We start from the raw sequence: 18,155 nt of genomic DNA, 5'->3' as shown, positions 1-18,155 counted from the left end.
CCTTATCCCCGTTGCTGGCACCACCCGGGTGATCAGCTTCCTCTCCATTCCGCAACTACACTACACCAAGGGAGGGGCCCCACCCTGCAAACCCTCACTTCTCCAGCCAGTCTCTATTCTACTTCAAGGACAACAACTAGGCGCCGTGTGCTTTCCGTGAACTCTGGCCAGGTCGAACCAAGCCGCACCTTACACTAGGCCAGAAGGAACTGACTCGCGCCGTCCCTAGCTGTCCCGCAAAGCCTCCGTAGTGGGGGAAGGGTGGCCCAGGCTGGAGGTCCGCGCGCACCGACTTCCGTCCCCCACACACCGCGCGCTCCGTGGCCCGCGGCGGGAGCTGCGGTTGGGCTGAGACGCCTGCGCACTGCGGCCCTCCTCGCGGCCCCGGGCACCCCACCCCCGGTCTGGTCGCGCCCATGCGCCTGCGCTGTGCACGTTTCGGGGCTGCGGCAGCCATGCTGAACCCGTACAGAGAGGCGAGTGGGGGGGACAAGGTCGACGACAGCGGGATAGGACGCGGGAGATATGAAGAGGCAGCAGCATTAGCGCGCTCTGGGTGTCGGGGGACAGGCCTAGGCCTTGCGGCCCCGAGGCCCCCTCCAAACGACCCCCAGGAACGTTCGGAAAACTGGCCCTCGTGGCGGTGTGGGGGGGGGGAGCAGCGAGCACGTGACTCCGATCAGCCAATCCGAGTGCTGCTGACGTGGCCGCGCGGCCCGGATGCTCTCCCCACCCCCCCAACCGGCTCGGGAAGGGAGGGGCTGGGGGCTACGCCCCCTCCCCCAACACTGCTTCGGTTTCCGGGGGGGTTGACACCCCGGATTACATCCTCCCCCCGCACCAAGCCGAGGGCAACATTGGAGCCCCCCCGGAAGGCTCCACCATCCAGGTGAGAAGGGGCACTTGGGGCGGGGATGATGTTAGTCATTTAGATGCCAGTGACTTAAACCTATACGGTGAAGAAGCCGGGGTGTGTATGGAATTCTTGGGGTTCAAAAAGAACCTGAGTGGGATTTGTCCTTCAAATACTTCACAGCCAATGGGAGTGTGGAGGGGGACCAGCAGGAGAGGGCCACTGTGATGGGGGAGGGAATGGCCAACCTCCTGCCTCCATACCAATTGGAGGGCAAAGGGGAAGAGGGGGCGGCGTGCCCCCCCCATTCGTCCCCTGGGGGTACAGGAGCATGCAGCCAGGTGAGAGGGATCCTTCTTGGCGGCTGAGGGGGTGATCTGGTAGGCTGAAGAGTGAGAATGATGGCTGTAATTCCTAATCATGGATGTAAATGCTTTAGTGTTGTCAATTCAGGCTGTGAAATGAGGTTTTTCTTAAGCGCCAACTCACTTTTCCCTAGAGACTCTGCTCGGAGCATTTCTGTGCTCCCTTTGTGGGGGAAGCTCGCAGTCACCACATGGCATGCTGGAGCTTAGACTTGTCTGTTATCGAATTTGTGTGCATTCGCATGGACACGGCCTGTGGGGGCCCTGTGCCCAAACCTTCGTTTCCCCTCTAAGAGCTACTTGAGCACTTGTCTACTAGGGGTCGGAGGAAGGTTACAAACCGAAAGCTTGGGGTCTACTTGGGGAACAACCCAGGCCCAAAGTGGGTCCTAGTAAAAAGTGTGGCCTGAGACATCAGGAAAGCTCAGAGCCTGGAAAGAGTTCCTAGGTCTCGGGTTTCTCCGGGGTGGCCTCGTCTATTGCGTCTTTCATCCCCTCCCCCAGTCCTGAACAGCTCTCTCCTTGTGTACTGCGGGGGAGGGAACGGAAAGGAGGGGAAGAGTTACTTTTCCAAATTACTGAGTAGCAGTAGCCTCCCCTGTGACTCATGTGGGGGAAGGGAGGATTAGGAGAGATTGGGGAGCAGTGATTTTCCGGAATGCTGGGAAATGAGAGTTAAAATTCTGGCCACCCTTTCCCTTTCTAAAGCCCAGTATCTCTCTGCCGCCCCAATTTTTTCTGCCCTGGCCGGCCCCCTGATGGGCCTGTGTCCTGACCTGCAAAGCCCCGGGCGGAGAAAAGCAGATTTGGGAGGCTGGGCCACTAGGGGGAGGGGAGAAGGCCTTTGCAAAGTTGCTGTGTCATTGCCCTCCCTGCTGCAGCCACCCGGGCGGGGCTGCATGTACTTTGGGGGGCCAGGACCGGATCCCAGGTGGGCTGGGGGTGGGGCGCCGGGGGACTCTGCTTTCCCTACGCGCACTTCCCTCCGGGGGGGTCTGTCCTCTTCGGGTGGTCCTGAAGACTGGGGGCTGGCGGCCATGTTAGGTGCAGTATGCGAGGTTGGAGCACAAGGGTTACTGCAGATGGAGGGTGGCATGATTGCAGCTCAAGGACCTAGGAGGCCCTGACTAGCCCTTCCAGGGGTAGAGGGAGCTTTCCTTATATTCGTTGCCCTACATTAATTTCCTTGCCTGGACGTGCACACAAACCTATTTTCCTCGGGGGTGTCAAAGCGCAGCTATTCTGTGGTGGGGGAAATCCTTTTATTCTACGGTAGGGGTACCTCCTCTAGAGGTGCTTCAGAGATCCTGGCCTTGGGCTCCGGTTCTTTATTCATACGTAGTCTGTAAGCCTATTCAGATAATCAAATTGTGAGGAAGACTTAAGAGGGAGTTAGGGGGAGGGGGCGAAACTGAGCTCCCAAAATGGCTCCTGCCCCTCCTCGGAGGCGGACGGCCCGGGGGGAGGGGAGGAGGGGAGAGAAGGAGGGGGAGGGCTAGTCTGAGCTACAGCCGCCGCCTCCTCTGCTCGCCCTCCTCCCTGGCGCTGACCGATGGACGAGCAGCTCCGTGGGGAGGACTCCGGACCCTGGTGGGGGGATGGGGGCGTTCTTTGGCCCCCGCGTGCGAAGGGACCCCAGGAGGGCGGTGCGGGTCTGCCCGGGCGAGGGGCGGGAAGCACGGAGAAAGGTCTGAGCTCGCCTGGAGAGGGGAGGGTCCCTCCCCCATTTCTCCCCTTGTAGGACTTGTTTTTTTCTGTTCTGAGCCAGACGCCGGAATGAGTTCGGGTAGAAGGGTATTACAGGATGGATGGGTTTGGAGATTTTGTTCCCTCTTTAGGGCTGTGGGGTTTTGTAGGCAGGTATTTGTATTGCTAATGAAGGGACGAGTGGGCTGGGATTGGAGAAGTGCTTGGGCGTGAAAGTTTTGGGTTTGGTGGCTTTGTTCATAGTATTTGGGTGTTTGCAGAGAGAAGTATTTTGCCTTTGCTTTCGATTATTTGGTCTGGGGGAGGGAAGGGAGGATTGTAAGACTTTTAGCAAGCCGTATTTTAGGTCGTAGAAAAGAGGAACGTTAGACCCCTTCGCTGTTAACGTTCAGGCGCCTTTAGTTGTTCGCCACAGGAGAATAGGCCGCGGCTTCTAAGATGGCGTCTTTCTTCCTCATTTCAGATTCTTCACTGCAGCGGCCTCCCTGCCAAGAACAGCATTCCGCCCTGCGTCCTGCAGCCACACCCCTGGCGAGCCGCGCCTGGCTACGCCCACGCGACCCCTCCCGTTCGGCCAATGGAGAACTACGAATGGCACTACCAGCCCAAGCTTGGCAGTCGGGAGTTACTTCGTGCTTGGGAGAACTTAGTTGGAAGAGGAGGCGGGGAGAAGGTGCTGGAGGCCGTGGGGAGATGGCCCTTGCACCTATTCCAACTTCCCTGTTTCCCTGGAGTCGCCGAACCACAGCGCAACCAAGCGGCTCAGATATGGCGGGTTGCCTATTCCCTGTGAGTCTATGCGGCACTCTTCTGCCTGGTGACTGACGACTTGGAATTGAAGTTTGTGACGTCATCGCTTCGACAGACCAATAGAAGAAGCTCCCGCGGAGATGGGATCCACCTCCTTCGACTTTGCTACTTCACGCGCGTGAGCGAGCGAGCGCGCGCGGAGGGGGTGGGGAAATTCTGGAGCAGGGTGGCGCGCATGAGCAACGAAGCTCCTCCTCCCCGCCTATATATAAAGGGCTGGCGCGGGGCTCGGCGGCGCCATTTCGCGCTGGAGTGGAGCAGCCTCTAGAACGACCTGGAGGATTCTGCTTACCGATACAGAGCCTTTGACTCGTCGGGGGCCGCCATTACAATCCACGTCCATCCGTTTGGAAATGGCCTTCGTCTCGGCCTATGACCGGTCCCGGCGGACAGTACAGACCCCATAGAAGCCCCTGAAGCTCCCCTTTTTCGGGCCCCGCCCAATTGTCGGAGTCTGTCCACCCCCTCTACTCCGCCTTCAAGAGGATTTCAAAGATGGAGGCGGCGGCTTCCTAAACCACTTTTCGTGTTCATCCGCCTCCATCCGAGGTCGAAACGGGATCTTGTCCAACCCGTACGGTCCCGACAGGAAGAGGGGACCCCTGCAAACCAACAGCGGGCTGTATTGACGACGGTGTCTAGGATCGGGGACTGTCTTTGGTTTTGGGGAGTCTATCCCCCTTGTCGTACGCCGGTCTCTGCTGAGGCCGCCGCCATTTTCTTGCTGTCCGCTGCCTGCGGAGCGCGCCAAGCTGCCGGGAGTCCTGCGAGAGGCCGCGCGGAGGAGACTGCTCGTGCCGGCCCAGCGGGGAGATTGTCGCCTGGAGGGCCAAGGGCAACGGCCTCCCCCCCACTTCCCGGGTTATGCTGGACCGGGCGGTGAGGGGATCCGAGGCCACCCGGACTTTACGCGGCTGAAGGCAGCGCTGGTTCCCCGCGGTCAAGATGCTGCAAAACGTGACTCCCCACAAGTACGTCTCCCGAGAGCGCGCGTGGGAAGGGGTCGTTGTGGGGCGGCGGCACGGGTGGAGGGCGCCGTGTTCGGGGGGCAGTACCGAACCACCCGGCGCCGGTTGCTATGCGTTGCCACTTCTTGGCGCAGCTGTTGGCTCGGGCTCGCGGAGGGGGTTGGACGACGGTTTTGGAACGGTGGCGGCGACCCAGTTGCTGCGTGTGGGGGGAGCGCAGGTTGTCAATTTATAAGCTACAGCCATGGCCCGGTCTTAACCAAGTTAGAGATAGTTCGGTGGCTGAAAGGGTAGGAATGGGTAGTTTTAAGTAGACGAGCAGGTCCTGCGGGTATTGGGCCTGGTGCCTAGTTTTGGTTTGTCATGGTGTTTGGGGGGTTCGTGGTCAACCTCTGCCAGTAGTTGCCATGGTGACCGAGCTTCAGGACTTGGCAGCGGGGATTCCCAACTTTAGGATAGAGAGGATCCTACTGTCTAGGGTGTCATAAAATTCCTGCTTGTCTTTTAGTGAGTGGAAGGAGGGGGCTGGTTTTTGATGGTGTCGAGTGTTTGATTTAGGGCAGGAGGGTGGAGCTAAGACTTTTGCAGTGCTGCGGATGTAAACAATGAGGTCTCTAAGTAGTGTCTTAAATCTTAGGTGGTGGGAAACACCTGGCCTGGAGGAGTAACAGGACAACTGTTGGTCTTTAATGTGCAGTAGATGCTACATTGGGAACTGTTAGACCGTGTTTTTCTAGCAGGGTGTTGGGAGGTGTGCTGTCACAATCAGGTTGTGACCTTGGCTGTTGGGTGGCTGTTTTTTGAATTCTTGGAGGAGGTAGTTTGCAAATCCGGAGGGCAGTTAACTCCAATTGTGAGGTCTCACAAGATGTTCCCTTGTCTGAATTTTTAAGTTAGACATTTAGTGCATTTTCTTTTATTAAATACTCAGCTTAATGAAAATAACATTTCTTCTACCCAGGTGGATTGATTCTTGGGTGCCTCAGCATTTTATGAAGTTTTTCTTCCTAGTTTATTTCCTCTCTTTTTTTCACTGTCTTCCCTCAGGCTCAACCACCATGGCAACCACCAAACCCCTAGTGAGGAGGATTCTTGGTCTTCAACTCCACCCATTTTTGCTTAAGAGCCATCCCCATAGGGCTTTCTTATTTTTAATTGAGCATGGGTTGCCAGACTCCAGAAGGTGGGATCTAGATTAGCTATACTAAAAATAAAAGGAGGGGGGAAGTGGGCATCAACAGAATCTCTACAGATGATTTTGATATTGGTTCATATTTGGAGCCACTTGCAAGCTTAGTTGTCTCACTAGGTCCAGAGCTTGGATTTATTGGTGACATAGTGCAAATTGCACTTTGAATTCCATGAGATCTCCACATCTAATGTTATTTACCATTTTTGCAGGCTCCCTGGGGACGGGAATGCAGGGTTACTGGGGTTGGGCCCAGAGGCAGCAGCTCCAGGAAAAAGGATTCGAAAGCCTTCTCTGTTGTATGAGGGATTTGAGAGTCCTACTATGGCGTCAGTGCCAGCTTTGCAACTAACCCCTGCCAACCCACCACCCCCTGAAGTATCCAATCCCAAAAAGCCAGGACGGGTAACCAACCAGCTGCAATACCTGCACAAGGTGGTGATGAAAGCTCTGTGGAAACATCAGTTTGCGTGGCCATTTCGGCAGCCTGTAGATGCTGTCAAACTGGGTCTGCCGGTGAGTAGGAACATAGAATTGGGGGGGGGGTATGGGAATGAGCAAGAATGTGTGTGAGTGGGGGTGGGTTGCCTAGTGTAGGTGCTGCGGCCCCTAGGGAGTTCCCAATTCTTTTCTGTAGGGCAGATAGCCACCATAGTTCTGAATTCTTGGTCCTTTGTGATTGTTCCAACCGCTTGCTATCTCTATCTTGGCATCTCTTATTGTGCCCTCTGTGTCCTTCCTTAACTTTTTGTGCCCTGGCTCCATTTTACAGATTCCCACCCCGGGTTGGGAGAGGACCACGGTGGCCAAAATTCTTAGCTTCTTCCTTTCCCTCATGCAGCCCATGGATAGCCAACCCCAGAGGTAATGTCACAGGATGGGAAGTTTCTAGAATGGGTGGGAGGTGGGTGGTTAGGGAAAGGCAGTAGGGGCCCCCAAAGTGGGTTAAGGATCCTATTCCCCACCCTATCCTCCCCCCGTTTTTTTTGGTCCTGTAGTTTAATTGGGGCCGCAGTTTAGGGAACTGTATTCCTTTGATACATAGGGGGTGTGTGTGTGTGTGTGTGTGGGTCGGTCAGTGATTTCCCTGGGAGAATAGGTATTTTAATTTTCAGTGGCTCTGACGTACCATTTCTTTTTTTAGGATTATCACAAAATTATAAAACAGCCTATGGACATGGGTACTATTAAGAGGAGACTTGAAAACAATTATTATTGGGCTGCTTCTGAATGTATGCAGGATTTCAATACCATGTTCACCAACTGTTACATTTACAACAAGGTAAGTTTTTCTGTGTGCATTTAGCAGGTGATAAGAGGACATTTATTATAGCCAAACGGAAACGTTTTCTCTTCTATTGAAGCTGTATCCAGTTAGTAATGGTCCAAAGAAAACTGAGTCCAAATAGTGTTATCAGTAATGTGGCTTCAGAGCTCTATAGTTTAAGGTTATTTAAGTAGAACACTTCCATACTTGGGGATGGTGGCCCTGTTTCTCAGAAAGCTCCAGAGACCTGAGTAGAGCAGGATCTATTTTACTCATCAGTTCTCATTCTCTTAAGCTTGTGAACATTAAGGGACCATGTATTTTCATTAGTTTGTATTTTGAGAGACAGGAAAGAAGGGGACATTATTGGCCTAATGTGGTAATTTGCAGCATTTGAAGACAGGTGCCTAAGGGAGAGTGGTCATGCCCTAGGGCCCGGAATTTGACAGAAATGGTCTTTTTTTTGCTATCATTTGGACCTTTCTAAATTTGTTTTTTGTTTCACTAGCCCACTGATGATATAGTCCTGATGGCACAGACACTGGAAAAGATCTTCCTACAGAAGGTGGCATCAATGCCTCAAGACGAACAAGAGCTTGTGGTGACCATCCCTAAGAACAGCCATAAGAAGGGGGCCAAGTTGGCAGGTGGGAAGAGTGAGAGTTTTGCGAATGGAGACCTGAAGAGACAGGAAAGAGAAACAAACTAAACGGTTTTTGCTTTGTTTTCCTTTATTAAGCACTCCAGGGCAGTATTACCAGTGCCCATCAGGTGCCTGCTGTCTCTTCTGTGTCACACACAGCCCTATATACTCCACCACCTGAGATACCTACCACTGTCCTCAACATTCCCCATCCATCGGTCATTTCTTCTCCCCTTCTCAAGTCTCTGCATTCTGCTGGACCCCCGCTCCTTGCTGTATCTGCAGCTCCCCCAGCTCAGCCCCTTGCCAAGGTATAGATAAATGTATCTGTTTTGGACAGTGGGAAGGGAAAGGTTTTGAATGAAGTGGACCTGGAGTAATAGTCTGTTGGTTTTTTTATTTTTATTTTTTTTTCTGCAGAAAAAAGGGGTTAAACGAAAAGCAGATACTACCACCCCTACACCTACAGCCATCCTGGCTCCTGGTTCCCCAGCCAGCCCTCCTGGGAGTCTTGAGCCTAAAGCAGCACGGCTTCCCCCTATGCGTAGAGAGAGTGGTCGCCCCATCAAGCCCCCACGCAAAGACTTGCCTGACTCTCAGCAACAACACCAGAGCTCTAAAAAAGGAAAATTGTCAGAACAGTTAAAACATTGCAATGGCATTTTGAAGGAGTTGCTCTCTAAGAAGCATGCAGCCTATGCCTGGCCTTTCTATAAACCAGTGGACGCTTCTGCTCTTGGCCTGCATGACTACCATGACATCATTAAGCACCCCATGGACCTCAGCACTGTCAAGGTACCCACTGCATGGGGCAGATGGGATGCTAAGGCAGTGATTGGCATCTAGGGATCAATAAAATAATGTTCATGTCTCCTTATGGGTTACACAGCAGTCTTTGATTTTTGGTTTTACAAAATTGTAAAGGGGCAGGTCAAGCAGTTTGAAATTGCATTTCCTACAGTAAGGATGAGTATTCTGTTTAAAGAGTAACCCTAATACACAGTTCTACTATTTAATGGGAGGGTTGGGTCAGAGAAGTTAAGGGGTGGAAGAACAGTCGGGTTACCTCCTGTATCACTTAGAAATGATTTCTTTTTCTAGACTTAAGATAATTTCTTCAACCTACCCAAATTCCTTTGACTTCTAACTTTAACCTCAGGGCACAGATCCATGTGCACATCCCCACTGTGCTCTCAAGAGAGGGCCTCTTGTGTTGTCTGGGGTTGGCAGGGAAAGGTGAGTCTCTCTGCCTGTGCAGCTTCTGATGCTGCCTCCTTCTGCAGCGGAAGATGGAGAACCGTGATTATCGGGACGCACAGGAGTTTGCTGCTGACGTGCGGCTTATGTTTTCCAACTGCTATAAGTACAACCCCCCAGACCACGATGTTGTGGCCATGGCACGAAAGCTGCAGGTGAGTGTAGAAGTTGAAGCTTAAAGGATAAATGGGTATGGGAGGGAGATTGCATCAATTTGTGCAGTATGTCCTCGACATGAGAGGACGTACGGCCACAAATTGAAATTATATGACGATGACTGGGTATAGCCCAGAACATTGTACCAGCATAATTTGGAGTCTGTTTTTTTCCTAGGACGTATTCGAGTTTCGTTATGCAAAGATGCCAGATGAACCACTGGAACCAGGGCCTTTACCAGTCTCCACTGCTTTGCCCCCTGGGCTGACCAAATCCTCTTCAGAGTCCTCCAGTGAGGAAAGTAGCAGTGAGAGCTCCTCTGAGGAAGAGGAGGAAGAAGATGAGGAAGATGAGGAGGAAGAGGAAGAAAGTGAAAGCTCAGACTCAGAGGAAGAAAGGGCTCATCGCTTGGCAGAACTACAAGAACAGGTATATTGTCACTCTTCAGTCTTTTAACTGGGTAAAAGTTTGGTTCATGCTCTGTCTTGGTCCTATTTTTTTCTCTCAATTTTACTTTCCCACTTCATGTCTTGACTTTTCTTTCTCTATAGCTTCGGGCAGTACACGAACAACTTGCTGCCCTGTCCCAGGGCCCGATATCTAAGCCTAAGCGAAAGAGAGAGAAAAAGGAGAAAAAGAAGAAACGGAAGGCAGAGAAGCATCGCGGCCGAGCTGGTGTTGATGAAGATGACAAGGGGCCTCGGGCACCCCGCCCTCCTCAGCCCAAGAAGTCTAAGAAAGCTAGTGGCAGTGGGAGTGGCAATGCTGCCACGCTAGGCCCTCCTGGCTTTGGATCTTCTGGAGGAAGTGGCAACAAGTGAGTTCTAATAAGGTCAAAGCAGACTAGTTTGGTTTCTATGCTATCTTCCACTCGTAATTTTTTTTTTCTAAATGTGAGGGTGGTCAGCAAATTTTGTGATAACTGATCAGGGTAATATCCTTCAAGAACCATGGGGTCTCTCAGGGTAACTGACTCAGATGTGTAGTGCATAAAAAGCTGTAGGCAATATGAAAACAATTAATTATGACGCATGATTTACAAAAATCACGTTAGCTAGATTTGTTCCTCTTTGCCAGTTTGCTTACTCTTGTAAATAAATGATTCTAGACTTGTGTGTTTTTTCACGATGGCTGTAGTTGTGCTTTTAAGGGAGCAAAAAGATGGACTTGTACCAGTATACTTTAAAGCCCCAAATAAATATTAAATTGATATAAGAAGTCAATAAAATGCTCAGTTTTCTTAACTCAGTGTCCTAGTAAACCTACCTCTAACTTGGCTTTTTTGCCTTATGGCAAAAATATAGGCAGGAAATAAATTTCTGGTTGAACAGTGGGACTATGTTTGGAGAGGTAGTTTTTGTAGTTGACAGGGTTTTTTGTTTTGCTTTGTTTGCCTATAGGCTACCCAAAAAGGCCACAAAGACAGCTCCACCTGCCCTGCCTACTGGATACGATTCAGAGGAAGAAGAAGAAAGTAGGCCCATGAGTTATGATGAGAAACGACAGTTAAGCCTGGATATCAACAAATTACCTGGAGAGAAATTGGGTCGAGTTGTACATATAATCCAAGCCCGAGAGCCTTCTTTACGGGACTCAAACCCAGAAGAGATTGAAATTGATTTTGAAACACTCAAACCATCCACACTTAGAGAACTTGAGCGTTATGTCCTCTCCTGCCTACGAAAGAAACCGCGGAAGCCCTATAGTGAGTATCACCTGAAGTCCATCGTGGTTCTGACAGCTTAGAAAGAGGTAGTGGTACACAATATAATGCATTCGAAATAATTTGTTTTGAAGATGATGTGATGCATGTGCGGTGCTGCTTCCTTGATGTTCAAGAATGGAACTTGGAGGGCTGGGGTTATATTATAGTTCAATTGGTAGAGCATTTGCCTAGCATGTGTAGAGGCACTGGTTCAATTCTCAGCACACCACATAAAAATAATACGTGTTTTATGTCTGTCTACATTTTTTTAAAAAATGGAACTCTGAAATCTATGTGGCCAGTAACTCTAGGCAATCTTAGTGAATTCTGTTATCCATCCTCCCGCCCCCAGCCATTAAGAAACCTGTAGGAAAGACAAAGGAGGAACTAGCTTTGGAGAAAAAGCGGGAACTGGAAAAGAGGTTACAAGATGTCAGCGGGCAGCTCAATTCCACCAAGAAGCCCCCCAAGAAAGGTGAGAATACTTGGAGACTGCTGCAAATGTGTTATACTTGTTTTCATGTTTTCAGAAAAAAATTTTATCTTAACTCTCAACTTTTTTGTTCAGCGAGTGAGAAAACTGAGTCAACCTCTGCACAGCAAGTAGCAGTGTCTCGTCTCAGTGCTTCCAGCTCCAGCTCAGATTCCAGCTCCTCCTCTTCATCTTCCTCTTCTTCAGACACCAGTGACTCGGACTCAGGCTAAGGGGCCAGGCCAGATGGGGCAGGAAGGCTCCGCAGGACCGGACCCCTGAACTACCCTGCCCCAACCCATTCCCCCTTGCTGTGACACTTCTTCATCTCACCTCCCCTCCCCCCTCTGTAGGAGAGCTGGCTCTGCAGGGGGGAGGAATGCAGGAACATTCACTGAAGGAGGGACATGGACAAAAAATAAGATTGAATTCCCAGCCCCTTTGGGAGTAACCTCTTGGGCATAGAGCCCCCTGTTCAGAATGATGGGGATGGGGCAAGGGTACAGGGTGAGAGTGGGCAAAAGCCCCTGGACACAATGTTACCTGAGGCCATAGCTGCGCTGTTCACTTCTAAGGGCCCTGTTTTGAGGTTGTTTGTTCTAATTTATTTTAAGCTAGGTGAGGCTGTGGGGGATATGGCCATGGTCCCCTTGGCCTCCATGGGGAGGGAAGAAGGGGGAGCTCTTTTTTTACGTTGACTTTTTTTTTTTCTACTCTGTTTTCCCTTTTTCCTTCCGCTCCATTTGGGGCTCTGGGGGTTTCAGTCATCTCCCCATTTGGTCCCCTGGACTGTCTTTGTCTCTTGATTCTAACTTGTAAATAAAGAAAATATTATTCAAGTTTTGAGTGAGTCATCTTTGTGTAATATTTTTTTTTTTTTTTGTAGGTTTGAAAAGAACTGATTGGTTTCAATTTTTTTTTTTTTTTTACAGTGCCAGGCACTAAACCCAGGGCCTTTGAAGTGCTAGGCAAGTACTCTACTATTGAGTTACACTTAGCCTGCTGCCTGTTTTTTTTTTTTGTCCCTTAAAATTTTCAGGAAAGTGATTTTTTGAGAGGAATGGCCATACTGCAGTTGGGTTAGTTTAGTGTTGGCTATGTTGTTAATAGTACTATCAGCCCTTTATAAATGAGTCTAATCTGGCTCATTTGTGTCTGTATCAAGTTTGGCCTGGATATGGGGCACACATGTTTTGTAATCCCAGCTGTTGGAGGAGGTTCTACAGCAGCAGAATCACAAGGTCAGGACCAGACTGGGAAATAGCCTTTTTTGAGACGGTTAAGTGTAGTTCAGTGGCAGATAGCACTTGCCTAGCATGTATGAGCTCCTGGATTCAAACCCTAGTGCTGGGGCTTGAGGATTTTCTCTTGATATTGGTGTGAATTGTCTCCTGAACACACTTAACTAAAATGTGAAAGGGATTTAGGAGTTAACCAACATCTGTTTTGCTTTCTTCTGTCTTGAAAGACTACCATGAGCCTGTCTTCCCTTGCTAAGGGTAAGAGGGGGAAAGGTAGTTAAGGAGCTGGGATGTACAGTTTTCACAGTGTGGGTTTATATTGTATGTGGGAGACAGTTTTGGTTTAGTATAATGGATTGTAGTTGGAAACCTGAAGCTTGAATTAGGATTTAAAAGTGGGAATCTGATATGAAGAAAATGGCTTATTGTGCCATGCATGATGCCATCAGAAGCAAGGTATAGGATGGACACCAGAAAGATGAAGATTTTGGAAGTAGCAATTATTCCCAGCTCCTATCTTCAGGAATTCTGGTTAAATTGAATCCTGGCCAACAGCTCAAGCTCAGGAGATGATAAATCATAACGGGGTGATTTAGTAACAGGAGAAAACCTTTGCACTATGGAGTTCGCCCCTTAATGAGCACCTTTTTGAAAAGGTGCAGTGGATGGTAGGAATTTTACTACAAAAAAAAAATTGGTCATTGAGGTTGATTTTTAAATATGTATGGAGTTGTATTTCATTTTCGGGAGAGTAAGGTTTGAATTGAATAAGTTTGCAGAAAGTCATTGCTGTTGTGTGCACACCCTTTATTTGTGCCTGGTTTTGAACCCAGGGGCATTTTACTTCTGAACCACATCCCAGTCCTTTTTTAAAGCTGCTTAGGGCTTTAAAAAGATTTTTTTTTTTAAATGTAGTTTGAAAGAATAATTCTATCCATCAAAAGATTTATGGAGTGCCTTTGGAATTGCTTTGGTTCTTCAGAAACTGAATCCAGGGAACTTCAAATGATTTAAGAAGAGGAAGAGAACTGGCTCATAGAATGAACTCTAGGCCAGAGAAAGTGGAAAAGACCTCATACTTGTTAGATCCATCTGGGAGTGAATATTGGGATCTGGATATTGTTAACTCCACTAATGTGAACTGAACAATAAGGCTAGACAGACAGACAGACAGACACACACACACACACACATCCATTCATCTATCTTTTTAATATAGTTTCTGCACAAGATAGTTCCATGCTGTGAAAAAAATTTTTTTCAAGTCCAGTTAATTGAACTTAGCTAAAGAATCATTAGAAACTGTGAAGACATGAAGAAGAAATTGAATGACCTCATTCCACAATCCAGATGAGGGAAACTTCAATAATGGCTTTGGCTGTATGAAGAGGAACTGGGATAAGTGAAGATTATTCACTTTGGGCTAAATAATAACTGTATGGCAGCTACTCCTACCTACCATATTTCCTAAACATACCTCCTGCTTGGCTTGGAAACCAGGACCATGGGGACCAGACTGTAGGAGGAGGATGGTGGAGGAATCCTGGGGATGGGGGAGATGAGCATCTGGACTTGTATTGACAATATAAGAAGGAGAGTCACAAATTATACGCCAGGCACTAAAATTATAAAGATTTTGTAATATTTCATAAACTTTGTGCCTTCTCTTTTTTTTTTTTTTTTTTACTAATTTTTAAAATTAATCTTTGTTTTCTGATTGGGATTGGCAATAAAAATCAAACACAGCAAAGAAAAACTTATAAAACATCTTAACATTTTTACAATAAGTTTACAATTACAACTTATTCTTGGTGTTTCTGGAATGCTTGTAGGCAGTATCACAGTAATTTAAAACTGTCGAACATTATTTCTCAAATGATGATTTTATTTTATTTTATTTATTTTTTTGCACGGTGCTGAGGATTGAACGCTGGGCCTTATACCTGCTAGGCAAGTCCTCTACTGCTGAGCTACATCCTTAACCCAAAGGATAAGATATGAATGAAGCAATTGTAGAATCTCAAGATAGAATGAGTCTATACTTTGGCCTCACATTTGAAAAAGTTGCTAGAAAAAAAATGGTCAAATTTTATGTGTATTTTTAATAACCTGGTAACGGAGCAAAATAATTGAAGTCATTACATCATGTTTATTTTATTTTAATTAAAACAATGGAACAAAATCATTGTTTAAATTATAAAATATCTCTTGCAGAGCAGTAATTATTTACTAGGTAACACACATCAACTTATAGATTCAAGAATCCAGTGATCTCATGTAATTTCCAAGTATGAGGTGGCACTGTAAACATATACAGACATCTTTTTTACTTACAAGTTGTCAAACATTTAGAAAACCTGGGAAAATACACAGAATATGTGAATACCCATCACCTAGATTCAACAGTTCAAGAAATCTTGCTGCATAACATTGTACCATAATCGTATTGGCCAAAACTTGAAACAACTCCCTAGTATCACCGATTACCCAGTTTATGTTCAAATTCCCCCATTTGTCTTGGAAATGTTTTTATAACTGCCTTCTCTCAGATATTGCCAACAATCATTCATTAAATTTGATTATATTGTCTCTTATAATCAATCCCAACCTTAGCTCTGCCCAACCATTTTTTTACATTGTCTTTTTAAAAAACCAGGCCACTGGTCACTCCTGTAATCCCAGCAGCTCTGGAGGCTGAGCAGGAAGATCAAAGTTTTCAAAGTCAGCCTCAGCAACTTAGTGAGGCCATAAAAAGTCTGGGGATGTGGCTCAGTGGCTCAGCACCCCTGGGTTCAATCCCTGGTACCTAAGTAAATAAACAAACAAACCAGACCAGTTATCTTGTAGAATATCTCACATTTTGAATTTGTGTAATTGTTACTTTATGGCTTCATGTGACTTATTCCTCTATCCAGTGAGTTCTCTGTAGACTAGAACTTTGGACTAAAGACTTGATTATATTCAGATTAAAGGTTTGGGTAGTAATTTCTTTTTTTTTGTGGTGGTGCTGAGGATTGAACCCAGGGCCTTTCACATGTGAGGCAAGCACTCTATCAACTGAGCTATATCCCCACCCTCGGTAATAATTCTTCATAGGTGATGTGGTATACCTCACATTTCATCAGGAAACATTTTATTGTCCCATAATTGGTGAGGCTGTTTGATTGCTGAGTTGAGGGGGTGACAGGCAGATCTCTCCTCTGTACAGTAATCTCTCCTTTTTGTCAACAGCAATCTATGGGTGTGATAATTGGCATGATGTGACTCTCCAGTTCCCCATCCTCTCTTCTCATAATGGTTTTATCACCTATGATAACTTCCCTGAATCAACAATCAGATTAGGCTTTCAAAGTGCTGGTTTTGTAATTCTATTGCTTCTTCTACATTTATTAGCTGGCACTCATCTGAAAAGAAAGAGTTTCTTTTTTCAATCAATGGAACTATAGTTCTTTCTGAAATGACAGGATAGATGCTTGTTTCCCTTATGTACCAATTTTCTGTGTTAGGAATTAGAATACCATATCTAGTGATGACAGAAAAGGGTTATTATTATCTGTTTGTTTTATTCTCATTCAGTTATTAGTAGGGACTCATGAATTTTTAAATAAGCAATGTATTTACATCTATTCTAGTAATCCCCCCCTCCCAGGATTCTACTAGTATTTGAACATAGCTTTATTTCCTGAACCTGCTTTATATTTTCCTTGTTGCAGACCTAGAGTCTCCAAGAAACTGTATTTCTAGTCAGTGAGAAATGGTATTTAGAAACCACAATCTGTGCATGAAGACGTTCATTGGTACTGAGGTGAGGTATCATTAGGTTCTTTTGTTTTCTAGAGCTAGGAGACATGTATTTAGAAATAATTAGTTAAAATGGACATTTCTGATTCAAATTTAATATTAGTGTTTTCATTCAGCTGCTTTAAATTCCTTTTTACACACTTGGGGCTGGGATTGTGGCTCAGTGGTAGAGCACATGCGTGAGGCACTGTATTTAATTCTTAGCACCGCATGTAACTGAATGAATAAAATAAAGGTCCATTAATGTTAAAAAATAAATATATATATATTTTAAAAAATTTTAAATTCCTTTTTACACTAAAAGTCTTAGTTCCCAGTCAGAATAATGTAATTACTGACTTGCTTTATCCTATAATATATACAATATGGTTTCAAATAATCATACAATATAACTTAACAATAAAACTACTAAATGAGGTTCAGGGTTTTGGTAGTTCTTTTTGTCCTTAAGATATTTTCCACTAAGAACACACAGTATTGTCTTCTAATTAGTTGAAATAATTCTTTTTTTCAGTAGTTTCCATTTGTTTCAAATTTTAGGGATTTTAGCTTAATTTGTATAAAATTCACAAAACATTTATGTCTCAAAAGTAAAATATTCACTTTTATCCCTGTTAAATCAAACCCATTCTCCCACCTCTATTCCCTCTTCCCCCATTTTTATGAATTTTTGATTTATTTTTCTAGTGTAGCTTTGTGTAAATATATATTCTCTGTCTTACCCCAAAGTAGCACATAGTAGTCTTTTTTTTTTTTTGCATTGTGTATTTTCCATTATATTCTAGAGACTTCTCCAAATCAGTTTGAAGAGATCCTCCTCATTCTTTTTTAACAACTTTGCCTCACTCCATTGTGTGGACATATTTCCATTCTTTTGCTACTATAAATAATGGTGTACCATTTTCAGAAAGCAGATTACAGTATAATAAAGATAAATACGTTTAGCATGTCCTTACACATATTAAAGCACATTTTAAAAGGAAAATGTTACTTGTATTGATTTGTTTTTAATTAAATGCTAACACTCTTCTGAACACTTGGTTTCCATGGAACAATCTAGGAAACAACAGGTGTGCTCCCCTCTTCTCCTTGTACTGGGGATTGAACCCAAGGGTGCTTTACCACTGAGCTACATCCCTAGCTCTTTCTCATTTTATTTTGATACTGAGTCTTTCTAAATTGCCCAGGCTGGCCTTGAACTTGCAAACCTCTTGCCTCAACCTCCCAAGTAGCTGTAGTTACAGGTGTGCTCCACCACACTTGGTCAGGTGTGGTTCTTAGCGAGTGTGCCAACTGCTTGATTTGAGAAATGTAAGGTTGTTGCATGACTGCTTGGTGCAGTAGATATGCTCAATAAATGAAAGATAATAGGAATAATAAAAGCAATATGTTAATGATAGCAGAATTGTTTTCAATTTATTTTTCTTTATTTGGACATGTCATCAAAGCATTTAAGATTAGAGTGACTGAGTTATTCTTTAGTCAGTCAGTTCCTTAAACACTGCAGAACTTCCCTGTTCCAGGCGTGAACTTGTACCTGGAGCAGATACATATGCTGAAGGTCAGAGATAAGGAATAAGGGCATTCGAGAGACCAATCAGGTACCAGGAGTGGTGGAGAAAGACTAGGGAAGAGGCAGCAGGAAGTTTTGGTTCAGGGACACAAAAAAACATCAAGGAGCCCTCTCCTTGAGAGGCTAGGCTTACTCCAATCGGAGCCTC

The 18,155-nt window shown here is 46.4% G+C and overlaps 1 protein-coding gene across 4 annotated transcripts; it reads left to right on the top strand.

Annotated features, from left to right (window-relative positions):
* Positions 1 to 693: 693 nt before the first annotated feature.
* On the top strand, positions 694 to 12,231 carry Brd2 (bromodomain containing 2). 4 transcript variants are annotated; one of them, XM_046464484.2, is made up of 13 exons: positions 694 to 889; positions 3,389 to 4,706; positions 6,105 to 6,408; positions 7,037 to 7,174; positions 7,668 to 7,806; positions 7,899 to 8,113; positions 8,223 to 8,597; positions 9,086 to 9,214; positions 9,393 to 9,644; positions 9,767 to 10,032; positions 10,616 to 10,920; positions 11,273 to 11,395; positions 11,489 to 12,231. In XM_046464484.2, the coding sequence occupies exons 2-13, from the start codon at positions 4,681 to 4,683 to the stop codon at positions 11,623 to 11,625; spliced, it is 2,409 nt and encodes an 802-aa protein (XP_046320440.1). In that variant the 5' UTR covers positions 694 to 889; positions 3,389 to 4,680; the 3' UTR covers positions 11,626 to 12,231. The 4 variants fall into 4 exon arrangements, with proteins under 4 accessions (XP_046320440.1, XP_046320442.1, XP_046320439.1 ...); XM_046464486.2 differs by lacking the exon at positions 694 to 889 and adding an exon at positions 2,132 to 2,149; XM_046464483.2 differs by lacking the exon at positions 694 to 889 and adding an exon at positions 2,688 to 2,808.
* The last annotated feature ends 5,924 nt before the right edge of the window (positions 12,232 to 18,155 follow it).

The sequence above is a fragment of the Marmota monax genome, unplaced genomic scaffold, assembly GCF_021218885.2.
Source record: "Marmota monax isolate L192 unplaced genomic scaffold, Marmota_monax_Labrador192_F-V1.1 WCK01_AAM20220418_F8-fsc00211, whole genome shotgun sequence".
Taxonomy (NCBI): Eukaryota; Metazoa; Chordata; class Mammalia; order Rodentia; family Sciuridae; genus Marmota; species Marmota monax.
Note: the sequence above shows the minus strand (reverse complement) of the source record. Positions and strands in the feature narration are given on the sequence as shown.